The sequence below is a fragment of the Meles meles genome, chromosome 12 (genome assembly GCF_922984935.1).
Source record: "Meles meles chromosome 12, mMelMel3.1 paternal haplotype, whole genome shotgun sequence".
Taxonomy (NCBI): domain Eukaryota; kingdom Metazoa; phylum Chordata; class Mammalia; order Carnivora; family Mustelidae; genus Meles; species Meles meles.
Window position 1 is genome coordinate 88,507,602 of NC_060077.1, and position 14,505 is coordinate 88,522,106.

At 44.7% G+C, this 14,505-nt stretch overlaps 1 protein-coding gene across 2 annotated transcripts in view; it reads right to left on the reverse strand.

Moving 5' to 3' along the window:
• CD226 (CD226 molecule) overlaps positions 1 to 14,505 on the reverse strand; it is a 73,532-nt gene that overhangs the window by 16,679 nt on the left and 42,348 nt on the right. For both annotated transcript variants that reach the window (XM_046024175.1, XM_046024176.1), the window contains exon 4: positions 9,256 to 9,612. In XM_046024175.1, coding sequence (XP_045880131.1) covers positions 9,256 to 9,612 — 357 coding nt within the window. The remainder of the gene's footprint in view (positions 1 to 9,255; positions 9,613 to 14,505) is intronic.

Sequence of the window (14,505 nt, forward strand, 5' to 3'; positions counted from 1 at the left end):
GATTGCCTGTGCTACATATCACAATTCTGATTTAATGCTTATTTAATAATAAAATTGTTTTCTTTCTCTTTTGTAGAGCAGATTTCTGGGGAAGAAGGAGATTGCCCTTCTAATTATAATTCCCCAACACACTGTTGTTATTACTGTTGTTTAACCAAGTGTAACTCTACACTACGGTGTCACTATTATGTGTATCCATGAGGACAGAATGGGAAATTTTTCCAACGCTCTACTGAAATCAAGATAAAAACATTTCTGCCATGCAATAAAGCACAGAGGCATAGCGTACCACATAAATAGTTTATGTATTCTGCTGTTCAATATCAAGATCCATAAATATGAGAATATAACTATTCAGCATATCTTAATATCAAACATAAACCTTCCTTTTTCTTAGGAGGTTTTGGGGGTGAAGCCCTCCCTGTCCTTGAGGGTGAGGAACTAGAATTCCTCTGGCTTGTGACTCTGGTTCCGGGATCACGGGTCTTCACAAGCACAAGAGGGAGGCCAGTTATATCTACAAGAACTGCAGTGAGAGCAGGATTCCAGAGGAGGGAGGAACATAAGACGGAAGAAGGTTGTGTGTGAAAACTTAGAGCTGATTCCCAGCTAGTGGCTCAAGGGAGTAGGCTTCCCCACAAGGAGAGAGTCTAGCGGGCGGATCTGGCACAGACCTGGGTGGGGGGGCAGGTGCTTTGCAAAGCTTAGAACCCATGCCAGAGCTGAGCGATCAATAGTTCTCCCAGCAAGAGCCTGGACTCTCCTTTGTCCAGAGGTTATCCCGACCCGCCCCTCATCTGTTCCTGGTGTGGACTTGACCTCATCAGCCACCAGCGCTTCCCTCCAGACCCAAACACCTGCTACCTGACTTTGCTTTTCCCTCACATGACTGTATAGAAACCCTTCCTGACACAATTTCATGATACCCACAGGCCCCAGGAAAGGGGACAAGTCAGGGGAGAACCCCCACAGCACCTGTGATGACCTAACAAGCCTCACCAAGCACACAGAGCTGGAAGAAAATTGTGGGAGATCAAACCCCCATTCCTTTGCCTACACTCACTCTAGATGTTGGGTCAGTTTGAAGTCTATGTACCTAAGGCAGGAAGCGGGGTTGGGGGGGACAAGGCTATGGAACTCTCCAGAGCCAGCTTCTCCTGTGATGCACCTGTTGACGACAGCACTGACTTTCTTCTTTCCCTTGGAGCAGCGACAGCCTGCCGCAGTTAAGAATAGGAACTCTGAAGCCTTCCCGCCCTGCAGTCAATCCAGCCCCTCTCCTACCTAGCCATGAAGCCTTGAAAAAGTTACTCAACCTCACCATGCCCCACTTTGCTCATTCATAAAAGGTAGATAGCAATACCGTTATGACAACTAAATGAATAACTATCAGTAAATTCTTAGAGTGACCAGTGCACATATAAGCACCATAATGAATTTGTCATTCAGCAGCCATGACAAAGGCCTGTGACATTGAATTCTTACAACTCCTACTTATAACTTTTCCCTTGGGCCCTCAGAAGTCTTCAAAATTCAAACTCTATGCCATTTATAAAGGTCTATATATAAATGTGTTACAAAAGTCTATAGTCTATTCAATTTTAATTCATTTTATTTAAAAAAATGTCAACTAAGTGCTCTACAAAGATGGGAAAGCCATGCCTGGCTGTCAGAAACAAAACCTGCAGCTTTGTGCTCTAGTTGAACTACCCATCTGGTCTCTCCTTTTCCAAAAACAGCCAATGACTGGGGCGCCTGGGTGGCTCAGTTGGTTGGACAACTGCCTTCAGCTCAGGTCATGATTCTGGAGTCCCAGGATCGAGTCCTGTCTCACGGGGAGGGCCGCTCAGCGGGGAGTCTGCTTCTCCCTCTGGCCCTCACCCCCTCTCTCTCTTTCTCTCTCAAATAAATAAAATCTTAAATTAAAAAAGCCAATGATTAAAGTAGGACTTGAAGGACTGGACTTCACCTTTACTTAATCGGGAAGAAAAGACAGTAGTAAACCTAAATGCTAAGCAACCTGTGTTGATTGAAGTGTCTGGGACGAAAGCGCCCACACACCCCAGGCCTCTTGCTGAAGGCTGACCTGCGGCAGGTGGCTCATGGCTCCTCCTACCCAATGTTCACAGGCACCTTCATTTACAAATGCGCACACACACGTACAAATTAAAAAGTGCAGAATTTATCCAGCGCTCCGCGTAAGGCATGAAAAACTGAAGGCACATTCTCATCACATTATTACTGATAATAATCAATAATTGTACTTTGCAGGCCCGTATTTTTCTGTATTTGGGAACTTGTCTCCTATGTGGTCCCCATTTGGGGTCATCTGCACACATACCGGGCCCTTGGGCTTCTTTGGCGGGGGGAGGCCCCAGCCTTTTGTTAATATGGTCTCCTTATCTCAGTATCTACTCAGTATTTGCCACGTCCGTCATAGTAATAATAGGATTTTTCAGTTCACTCACCATTCACCTCAGCTAAAGGCATTCCTCGGTCCCCATCAATCCAATAGATACCATTTGCTTTTCCACCTTGTACTTGTGGAAGAAAGAATCACTTCTTGTGGGTTAATCAAATAAAACACGACTCTCACCTTTAAAGAATTACGGAATATCATAATATAGAGAGATAATAGCTATAGATAGAACTTGTGAGTTCTATTGAAAGTGAATTAATTCAAGAAATAAATTTTAGGGTGGTCAACCAGTACAGCAGTATATTTATTTTTAGAAAGCTATCCAAAAATATCTCTGTTGAATACACGCCTTTGGAAAATCCCCGAATCAGAAAAAGATAAATATCATAAGAGTTCACTTACATGTGGAATCTAAGAAACACCTACAACAACCCACCAACAGAAACAGACTTCTAAATACGAAGAATAAGCCGGTGCTGGTTGGGGGGGAAGGTTGCCTTGGGGCGGGGTAGTGGTGGTGAGTGAACTCGGTGAAGAGAATTAAGAGGTACAGACTTCTAATTATAAAAGCAATAAGTCACACCATAAAAATACAGCACAGGGGGCGCCTGGGTGGCTCAGTGGGTTGAGCCGCTGCCTTCGGCTCAGGTCATGATCTCAGGGGCCTGGGATCGAGTCCCGCATCGGGCTCTCTGCTCGGCGGGGAGCCTGCTTCCCTTCCTCTCTCTCTGCCTGCCTCTCTTGTGATTTCTCTCTGTCAAGTAAATAAATAAAATTAAAAAAAAAAAAATACAGCACAGGGATGACAGTCAATAATATTATTTTAACTTTGTGTGGTGACCGAGGGTTCCTACATCTACTGTGGTAAGCATTTCATAATGTCTGTAACTGTTGGATCTCTATGTTGTACACTCAAACCTAATATAATATTGTATGTCAACCACACTTCAATTAAAAAAAAAGTCTGAATCATTTCAGCGTAAAGAACTTTAAGGTTCTTTGAGGTTCAAAGATGTGTCTCTACAAATGACAAGTCTATGTTTATTCTGCATTCGCTGTCCTTTTAAATCACATCGTCCTCCGCAAACTTCCTCTGCCACCTAGTAGTTGTCCGTATTTGTCAAAGAGTTAGGTCAGTGCTTGTCTGAAATGTTTCAGCTGAAGTCTGTAGAAGCTGTCTAATTGAATCTTAACACTCAAAACTAGAAGCGCTATTAAGACTGAAAGGCCATTAATCTTAGATGAAGAATTATTTTTTTTTATTTTAAGTAATTTTCTACTCGCCTTTGGGGAAAACTTCACACACTCATCTATGTTCAGTCCCTAATAAGACTCTCCGAAACAACCACAAGCTGTTCACAATTCCCAGATGCTGTAAATTAAAAAAAATCCCATGCATGACAAGGCTGTTTTGCAGTTGGAGTCCATTAGGCAGGTCTCTCGACATGGATTTTAAGGGGAAAGAAAATCAGTACATTTATCTGAACTTGAATTTCTAGCTGTACTCTTAAGTTTCTAGGGTGAGGAAAACTTCATGAAAAGTGTCGGAGATTCAGGTGAGGATAAAAACTCAGAGAAAAGCCGTTCTAGGATTTGGCGCTCTCTGATTTACGTTGTTTCTAGGGGTGTGAAGCAAGTACAACTCGTGCTCCCTGTGCATGCTCGAGGTAGCAAGGCTCACCCACAACGCTCCTGGGCAACAGTGTCGGCGACGGGCTTGCAGCGTTTCCTTCTCTCTGATGTTAACTTGTCAAGATTACCATTCCATCCCCTACCTTGTTTAGCTACAAAACATGGTACGTGCACAAAAATGACTGCAGGCAAACATCCCAGGATTCTGTGCATTAGGAAAGATGAATAAATCGATACGTGAGGCTTACGACACAAACGAACTAGTTAGCTGCCTTTTTTTTTTTTTTTAAACACAGTGTCGCCTGAAAGGACCGATTTGGGCCGAGGCGACTGTAAAGACACAGAGACACAATAGGCCATGATTGAGTAATCAGCTCGCTTGTGATGTTGGGAACAGTGTGGTTCATTTGGATATCCAGTTATCACCCAGCATTTTAAAGACTGAAAAAACTGAGCTGAAAATTACAGTGGGTCCATTTCAGTCGAGGCTATTTTCTCTTGCGAGCAGGGAGACCACTGCTTTGGATTCCGATGCTGTGGTTCTTACGATGTAAAGAACTGTCGGGAACATTATTTCCTGTGTAGGTGAAGGTATTAGAAAGCTGAAGTTCATCACACCATATCATGGAAATAAATGTATCTGACGTTCCGGTGCACACCAGCTTGGACAACCCCCGTGCCTATAATGGTCAGACCTATCATAAACTAATAAGGTTCTGGATAAGTGGATCCTTTAAAAAAAAAAAAAATCTCTTGTCTGCATCTGACACTGTTCAGGAATCCAAATCACCTGGGAGCGAACTGGTTGCCTTTTAATGGAAACTGAAGCCCAAAGAAACAAATGCGGCTCATGTCTCTTCCTCCATGTTCTTCTAGTCCAACTCAGGAGCACAGAGTCCCAAAGTCAATCTCCATCAAGCCATGCAGAGGCAAGCACCCTATTCCTCTGTGCTTCTATCAGCCTTATACCTCCATAAGAAACACACGGGAAGAGTCCCCATGATTTCCCAGGGAATACTTCTGTAATTTTCATTTATAAACCTCATCCACCAGATCCGGTGACTTGCAATTACACACCATTTATATAAAACAGGCAAAACAAGAGGATAAAGTTAAGAAAGGAAACAGGCTTTTTTGAAAGATATTAATGTAAACAAAATTCATGAACGTTTTCTCCCGAAACATTGCAACTGATCTCCTCAGAGTTTAGGTTTCTTTGATCAGCAATCACTAAACCTCAAACGTTAAATGTTGATGAAGAAAACTTAGAAATAACCTAGCTAGAAAACTTGAAAATAAAACAGACACATTTTAGAATAAAAGTAAAATATGTAGAAATATACTAGAATGGATAAAAATGCTAACATACAAAGAATCAGTTGAGAATACTTATTGAGAATATCCTGGAAAGATATTTGACTCCTCTAGGCAAAGATGCCGTAATCCTTAATCTCAAGTAATTTCTTTTTTTTTTCCCACATAATTTCATAGATGTAAGTCTCTGGACCACAGCAAACAAATGCAATTATTAAGTGATTCAAGGGTGTATATATATCAAGTTACAGAAGTTTGAGAAATTCAAGATGTTTAATAGTTCGATGGCAGGGAAGCAGTTCGGGCTAATGTGGAAAAATCGTGAAGACGGAGGAGATCTGACTAAAACTCTAAAGGAAAGGAAGTAAACGTGATGAAAACGAGCAGGTTGGTTGGGAAGGGAGAAAGCAGGGAAGTGGGTGACTGGCAAGGCCCTGGCAAGCACCAGCTGACGTTCCAATCAGACTAAGCTCTCTGCCCTTGTCCAGGCCACCTCCGTGCCAGCCCAGGTGCGTAAGGAGACTGTGGCTCCCCACCAAGCCTGCACACAGCTTTGGGGTCCTCAGCAACCCAGAGGATGGGGCACCTTTTTCTAACTGGCCGGGCCAGAGGAGGCACCATCTGAAATTTGTCTGTCTGGAGTGGGCCCCGTTTTGTGCCCAAAGATCTGGCTTGTGATAGAGGCAGCCTAGGATGACAACCCAGGCATCCCGGGGCTGACTGTTACCAAAGACTTGTCGCTAGTTTCCTCCCTCTCAAATTTCCCTTTTTGATGCTGCACTCATCGATTTTACCTCTTTGAATACCATCTTGCCGTTTGGTCAAGAATCAATCGTGGCTTTCATTGCTCTTCTGTGAGATCCAGAACTGCACCGAGTCATCACCGAATCGAACCTCCCACCTTTTATATTAACCCAGAACTCCAAATCCCTGTCCCGACCTAGTCATTGGATTGTAGTGACCCACACACAACTTCCTCATCCCTCCACCCCCTTCCCGTGCATATTTTGCACTACTTCTCATACTCTTTTTCCTCCACTTTGATCATCACTCAGAACTTGGTGGTCCAGCTGCATGGCCTCATCGGTGGCAAAAGACTGGACAAGGACATGAGTAACGATACCGCTCGGCAGCGGTGAACAGAAGTTTGTTCACAACCAATCTCCTCCGGAAACCGAGAGAGCGGATTTCATTTCTTTTTATAATCAGTTCGCTCAGCTGCAACAATGGTAGTCTCACATTATTTAGCTCCTATCAAAAGGCTTCCCAAATTCTTTTGGTGGAAACTAAGATGCTTTTCTCATGACTAATGACAATCTAGAGGACATGAAGCGCCCCAAACCATCTTGGTCACTGTCGGTGTATTCATGTTCCCCCCACCCCGTTCCTTGCCCCCGTTGGCTAGACAAGTTCAAATTCAGAACCGTCCATCTGGAGCTATTTCAAACTACTTCCCAGGTCCTGAGGGCAAAGGACAGGAGACAAATGTTTTCACTCGGCAACGAGAGTCAATAGGAAATTTTGGCTCAAGCCATGCTTCTGCCACTCTCTCTCTCTGTTCAAAATATGTCAAGAACTAGATATAGGGGACACTGGGGACACTGGGTGGTATTGTGTCATCTCTTGGCTGACCTCTGAGTACCTGGTACTTGTCTGAAGATGAACACAAGTACGGGGAAGAGCCCTGTGTGTGTTTGAGTGTGTGTGTGTGTGTTTGTGTGTAGAATACGACAGTCATGAAAATCTCTCCTTTGGATCCTATAAAAGACGTTGATGGGAGGCAACAAAAGGACGCAGAGCGGTTTATAATATTTGTGTCACAATCACCTCTCCCTGGACAGTCGGAATAAATTCAGTCTGCTCCACATCTTACACCCCTCTCTCCGCTTTAATCCCTACATTGATTTTCGACCAAACAGCCTCAAGACTTGAAATAATCAAATCACATCAGAGCAAATGTAAGTGATCCATTTCTGCTTTCCATCTGATTTTTTTTTTATTTTCAATCTTTACTTACATTTATTTTAATAAGGAATTAAACCAAAACACAAAGTCAACAACTGGGCATTTTCCATCCATTATAACTCTTTACTAATAAGCCCTGTTGATATTCTTTTAACCTGCCAAATTTAAATATCTAAAAGCCATTTTGCAAGTGATTAAAACACAGACACTAACAATACTGACCACTACATTCAGTCACCTTCGTATCATTTACAGTTTATGTTATCGTTTTGTGCGAGAAATTTAGTCACATCTGCACAAGTGAGACATTTATTTTTATATATAGTTAAATAACTATGATATATTTCATATACAGTTATATATGTAATATATAGTTAAATAACGATGCCTCCTAACAATTTGTTACCTCTATTTTTCTATAATTTGTTTATAATTATTTTTTCAACATATAATGTAAAAGATCTTATTTTCTATTTGAAAAAGTTCTTTACGATATTTTTCTGAATAGAAATTTTCCTTGCCTTAGTCTCTGAGAGAAAATTAATGACCTTTTTTTTTTCCTGGCCACGTTTAGAAAATATTTCTGTAAGGCAGGTTTTTTGTTTCTAAGGTACAAAATATCTTGCGTATACGTCTGAAGGAACAGAGTCAACACTGAAAAGGAAGAAACTCTGTTCATTTGTCTCTCCCCCACATAGTCCGTTACCCCTTTCTTCTCCATCCAGTTCTCCCAACACTGTGGCTCTCACCCACAACCCGCACTGCGGAAGAGAAACAAAGAAGGCTGGAAGGGGTCGGAGGGGATTATGCGTGAGGAAGTGCTGTCCTTTGCCAGTCTTCCCTGCGCTCACAGCTGCTGCACGTGCAAACCCGGTGCCTTTCCAAGCAGGAACAGACATCGGCCTACAGTGTGAGCAGAGTCTATAAAGGCGCGGCCTAATGCCAAGAAACCTGGGCTCTAGAAGTCTACACACTGGCCATAGCCCGCTGCTGGCTGGAAGCACATAAAGAACGGGAGAGAGAGAGAGAGAGAGAGAGAATGGTGGATGGAAGGAAGGAAGGAAGGAAGGAAGGAGAAAGTTAATACAATTTCTATAAACAGCAAAAATGATTTCATCCGCTGTGCGAAAACTTGCCCAGAGGCAGAACCGGGAGAGCCTGAGACCGCCTTCCTCTCCCGGGACCGTCGCAGACCCCGCCACACACTTCTCTCTGGGCCTCTCTGCACTTGCACTTCGGGAAGTGACGTTTCTTTTTCTTACTCTCACGCAGGTTCCGTGGGGCCAGCAGCCTACACGATCAGGGCTTCATCACGACACAGGGAACAAATTACTAATACAAAATTAGTGCTGGGCCGTGGGGGGAGCCTGCTGGCTTGAAGGGCCCAGAAGGCCAGTGTGCTTCTGCTCTGAGAGCTGAAAACGACGGGAGGAATCAAAGCCCTGAGCCGGCCGAGGAGGAACATGATCAGATATTTATTAAATTCTTCTCAACTCAACACTGACTCAGCAAATACCAGTCCAGCACCATTTTATTGTTGCTGAGGATTCACGAGGATTCTAGAACTTAGTCACCACCATCACGAAGCTGTCACGCAGCTAAAAACAAATAGAAGTTATACAGCTGAAGCTCCCCGCTGTTGAGACCATGTACTTTTTTAGAATTACCAATTTTTTTTTTTTTAAGTTTCAGGAATGTGGCAGAGCAAGAAACTGGAAAGATTTATCAGTGTTAAATCTGTGATTGATGGCTTAGCAAGATGGAGAAAAAGCGAACCCTAGCCTTCAATGACTGACAAGTCACCTAAGCTCCAAGGCTACAAAATGCGCGGTACACTAGAGTGTGGAAAAGACACCAGGAACCAATCCACAGTGGTGGCATCCTTTCCCATTCCTAACACTGGAAGACACCCACGACGTACTCACCGTCGGTTACAGTCAACCTCATTGCGATTGCTTCCAAGGTTTCATTGTCCCCTGTGCTGGCCTTGAAGCAGCAGCGGTAGAGTCCTGAGTCAGAGGCCGTGACGTGGGGCATGGCGATGAAGGAGCTTGTCATGCCCTGACTACAGTTGCTCAGTAACTGTCTTTGGTACTTCGAAGCATAACCTTTCCCTTGGGACAAGTTGCAGCTAGTCAACAGGTCAATCTGATGCGGCTGGATCTTTTCCCACATCACCTGCTGTACTGGCCCCTTCTGTGGCAGCCGACAGGCGAGTGTGACATTTTTCCCAGGTTCTGAGACGATGTGGTTCTTTGGTGGCGCAGCGATCTCAAAGCTATCTGAAAACAAGAAGCAAATGATTGCACACAGGTCCTCAAATTTGGGGGTGCAAAGGTGGGTGCTACCCAGAAAGTTCTATCAAAAGTGTCAGTGATGTTATTTAACACAGTTTCGTCAACTGTAAATGACATCTTTATGACACATTTTTGTAAGGAAAACACCTTTGGAAGCGGCAAGCAAATAAACAGAAAAGAGGATATACTTGTTGGCCCATATTCTCTTAAGTTTTACATGTTTAACCATAGACCAAGAAATGTAATCAAAACCCCTGGTGCTTTTCTTGGTAGTGATCCCACCAAGAAGCTGAATTTCACAAGACTGTTCTGTAGTTAAGCTGCGCTGGGGACTCAAAGATTGTGTCCAGATATAATCACTGATATCACTTTAATGGCCATTGAAGAGATAACAAATCATTTTCATTTGGATAAAGACCTCCATAAGCTTATCTTTCAGAGACACAGGTTGCTGGAGGCGTACACAGAGTAAGGCTCCACGTGTGATTTAAATGCCTGGGTTCCAAGTAAGTCCTTCCATAGTTTCCCACTTTCCTACCACCATGGCTGAGATGCCCAGCAGAGAGCACTCAGTATGCACCATGCAGTTCTGGGCCACTTTCTTGACTTCCAGTTGAAAAAGAAAAGAAAAAAAAAGAGTAGAGAGGGAGGAGAAGAGAGTAGACACCACACTTGAGAGAAGAAATTGAGTCTAAAACACAGTGAGCTTGGCAGTCTGTGTCAAACTAGAACACTGTGTCTGTAGTAGTTTCATCTCCACTAAACACTAGCTTCTTTTCTTCCACACGTGGTTCCATTGGTGAAAATGTTGTTGAAAAGAGAAAACCACAGCACTCCAGTTTTTCAATTTGTAATCGTACAACTATTTATCAAAGTTAACACTTTACCCACATAATAAGCACACAGGAAACATCTTATCTCTAAAGTCAACGGAAGAACAGGGAAGTAAAACAGAAGAAGAGGGAGAAAATTCATAAGACATGGAACAAATAAGAAAATCATAAAACCTAAAGAAAACAAAGGAGAAACTAAAATAAAATTAAGTCAGGGAAAAGAAGATTTAAGCGGAAAAAGTGAGAGAAGATATAAATAAAAGGCTAATTCAGACACACATACACTGGACTGGGAAACTATAAGGAGATACAAGAAAGGAAAAAAAGACCGAGAAACAAGTGTTCGCGTGAGCCGTGCTTGACCGTCAGAAATCAGGGGCAGGCGAGTCCTGTCCGTCCCCAGGTTTGTCTGCAGCCGCACACCTGTCGTCCTGTTATCTTCCAGGCTTGGGCTACCCTCGCGCACCTGCACACCTCAGGGGCTTGACGGGCCCCTGTAACCAAAAGCTGCTCTCAGGAAGCAGCCCCGAGTGATGCCGGCTTGGATATAAAGGGGCATCGTGTCTGAGGAGTGTCTGCTCTGACTCAAAGGACCGCTGCCCAACAGTGCGGAGCAGCCCAGCCTCAGGCTCTCAGCGGGAGCTGTCCTCCACGGAGCCTGGAAGGTTCTGCAGCCCAGGCTCTGCATAAGGACCCAGACCACCTGAGTCTGGGATTGAAAGGAGCAGGTCCCCGCGCAGAGGCAGGTGGTTCTGAGGCACAGAGTAGCCCCCAATTAACCTTTCCAGATGAACAGAAGTGCTGGTTGGTGTCAGAGAAAAATCGAGATCCAGAGCAGGTCTGCAGAGCCTGCCTTGTCTCTCATGCTGCTCGCTGCCTGCTCATGTCACCTGGTCCTCATGCACAACACATGTAAGGGGACAGGAAATGACCCTAAACCCCCAACCCCCACACACACAAGGGAACCCCAGCATCCTGATGTGCTTGGGACTGGAAAGTGCAGCTACTTAAAATAGGGAACAATAATTGATAGGGAAGAAAAAGTTTGATGAGAACCCTAAAAATAGAAACAAAAATAATAAACCAGTTGATTTTATATTTCTGTTTTGTGATGTATTAATTCTCAGCATAAACACAGAATAGACTGTGTTTTGTTTTGTTTAAAAAAATATTTTTTAGGGGCGCCTGGGTGGCTCAGTGGGTTAAGCCTCTGCCTTCGGCTCAGGTCATGATCTCAGGGTCCTCGGATCGAGCCCCACATCGGGCTCTCTGCTCGGCGGGAAGCCTGCTTCCCCCTCCCCCTTTGCTTCCCTCTCTGCCTACTTGTGATCTCTCCCTCTCTGTCAAATAAATAAATAAAATCTTTTTTAAAAAATTATAAAAAAAAATTTAAAAATCTTTTTTAGAAGCAGTCTTAATGTTTACAGCAAAATTGAGAGGAAGGCACAGAGATTTCCCACATACTTCCTTCCTCCTACATACTTCCTCCCTCCCCGTTATCGAGATCCCCCACAGAGCCTCCCCATTATCGAGATCCTGTATTAGATGATACATTTTATACCAAGTAGGAAAACTATCTTGTAACATTATAATCACCCAAAGTCTGGAATTTAGAGTTCACTTCTGTTATTGTACATTCTATGAATCTGGACAAATGTACAAGGACCCATAGCCACCGCGATGTCATATGAATCATTTTCGCTGCTCTAGAAACCCTCCCTGCTCCGCCTGTTCTCTCCCCTCCTCAACCCTTGGCAACCACTGATCCTCTGACCCCCCCATACTTCTGCTGTTCCCAGAGTGTCAGGAGCTGGAATCACACGGCGCGTAGCCCTTCCAGACCGGCTTCCTGCCCTTGGTCATGAGCATTCGAGGTTCCTCCATGTGTCTTCATCGTTTAAGAGCTCGTTTCTTCTGCGCGTTGAATAATCGTCCATGGTCTGGATGGGCCTGCACCTACCGAAGGACATCCTTGTTGCTTCCAAGTTCTGGCAATTACGAGTGAAGCTCATTCACAAGCAGGAATTTGTGTGAACACGAGGTTTTCATTCCTCTGGGCATATATCAAGAAGCAGGACCGCTGGACTGTACAGTCAGAGCATATTTAATTGTGCAAGAAACTGGCAAACGGCATTCCGCAGCGGCGACCCCGTTTTCCAGGTCCACCAGCGACGAACGAGTCCTCTGTTCCTTCCGTCCTCATCAGCACTGGGTGCTCTCAGTGTGCGGAATGTTGTCTGTTCTAATAAATCTGTGTGTTGTTTTTACAGGATTTTATTACAGAATAATATGATGAAGTTCTCTGTACTTTGCATATGATTTTCCTGACGTGGTAACAGATCATTTTTAAAAAATTATCTCAGTGCTTCCTAGGTGTTTTCCTAGCACCGCTGAATCCCTGCGGACCCCAAACATTCCCAGGTGCAGCCATGCCTCACGCCACTGCCCCAGACCACCAGCACACCCCCAGCCGCAAATCTGTCCTCCTTCGCTGTTCTCACAGCCGGTGGCCCTGCGTGCGGTCGGAGCAGCCTCGCGTTATCACTCAACGTCGCAAAACCCTGAGTCCACTTCCTAAAATCCTCATAGGCCCAGGTCCCTGCACAGACCTTCACACACCGCACACCACTCTGTACTTAGGACCTAGAGCAGTGCTTGGCATAGAGCAGAGAAGTCAAGCGATCGTTTGTGAATAAAAACTGTATTTGTAATTTCACCTTGCAGTGTGTGGCGTGTCCCCACTGACCTGGGGAAGGGGGATATTTTACATCTACAAAACCTCTCAGACGGAGAAATGTGTTTGAGATCATATGTGTAGTGCCTAAATGAATTGATTGTTCCAGACAACGATCATCAGTGTCTGTAAATTCACAAACAAACAAACAAAAAACAACAAAAACCCACTCATGTCTCCACGAAGCCAGCTTGACAGGAGTAGCCTGGCCAGAATCACCCAGTCTGACCTGGCCCGAGCCTCCACGTCTACCTACCAACCGACAGTCCTACAAAGATCAGAGAAACATGTCCCGTGACACCAGGGCCAACAGTCCGTGGCATACGAAAACACAAAACTCCTCGGCTCCAGATAGGATCGCTCCCGTCCCTGAAAACCAGTTTTGGACCCTCTGGTGCTTGTGGGCTAAGCCCCCTTTCTTCTTCTCTATTCGTCAAAATTCTGGAAGGAATCCACTGCTCCCGACTCTTCCCCACTTCTCACGCGTGTCTCAACGCCCCCAGGAACCACCTCTACCGTTCAACACGGCAAGTCATGCATGATCTTGACCTTGAGCACTGGATGCTACACCCTTCTGGAAACGATGGCCTTCTGTGGCCCTGCACGTGCCTGCCTGTCCTCTCTCCTTTCTGACCTTCCTCCACAGGGGTCTTACCCAGGAGAGTAAGTCTTCCCCCTGGGGTTCCTATGCCCATCCCCCTGAGCTCACCATCCCCGGATAATGCCCCCCGCACCTGCAATTTCCAAACCTCTCTTACGTGCAGATGTCCAAATCCACAGGTCCTGCTCAGTCAGACCTCTCCCCAGGGTTTTCAAAGCACAAGACAATAACTTGCTCTTACGATGTTTAAAATAGGTTAAAAATTAAACAGCCAGAATCGCCCTGAGCGGACTGCGGGAGCAGGACTATGACTCCAGCTAATTAGAAGCGATGAGAGTAGTCGCTTTGCATTTCCCGGCTGTGCCTGGACTGCGCAGGGGCTCCATAGAGACCTTTCCTAAAAGCGTCCCATTTAAATGCAAAATAAAATGTCCAGGGCATGCTGACTAAGGAAGCATTTAAAGCGACCTGAGACAAAGATCTCAAAAAGAAGCAAAGGCTTGCTAAGAGAGTATAAGCTCAGAGTTTCCATCAAAGAACAATAAAACTTCGCAGCCGTGTATGGTGACAGTTGCTGACTCGGCTCACTGAGGTCATCACGTCCCAATACACACACCTGAAACTGCTGCCGTGTTATATTTTACCCCAATCATAAGTGCTCTAAATTTTTAAAATAAGGAAAATCCCAATCACAAGCGGGCAGCAAGAAG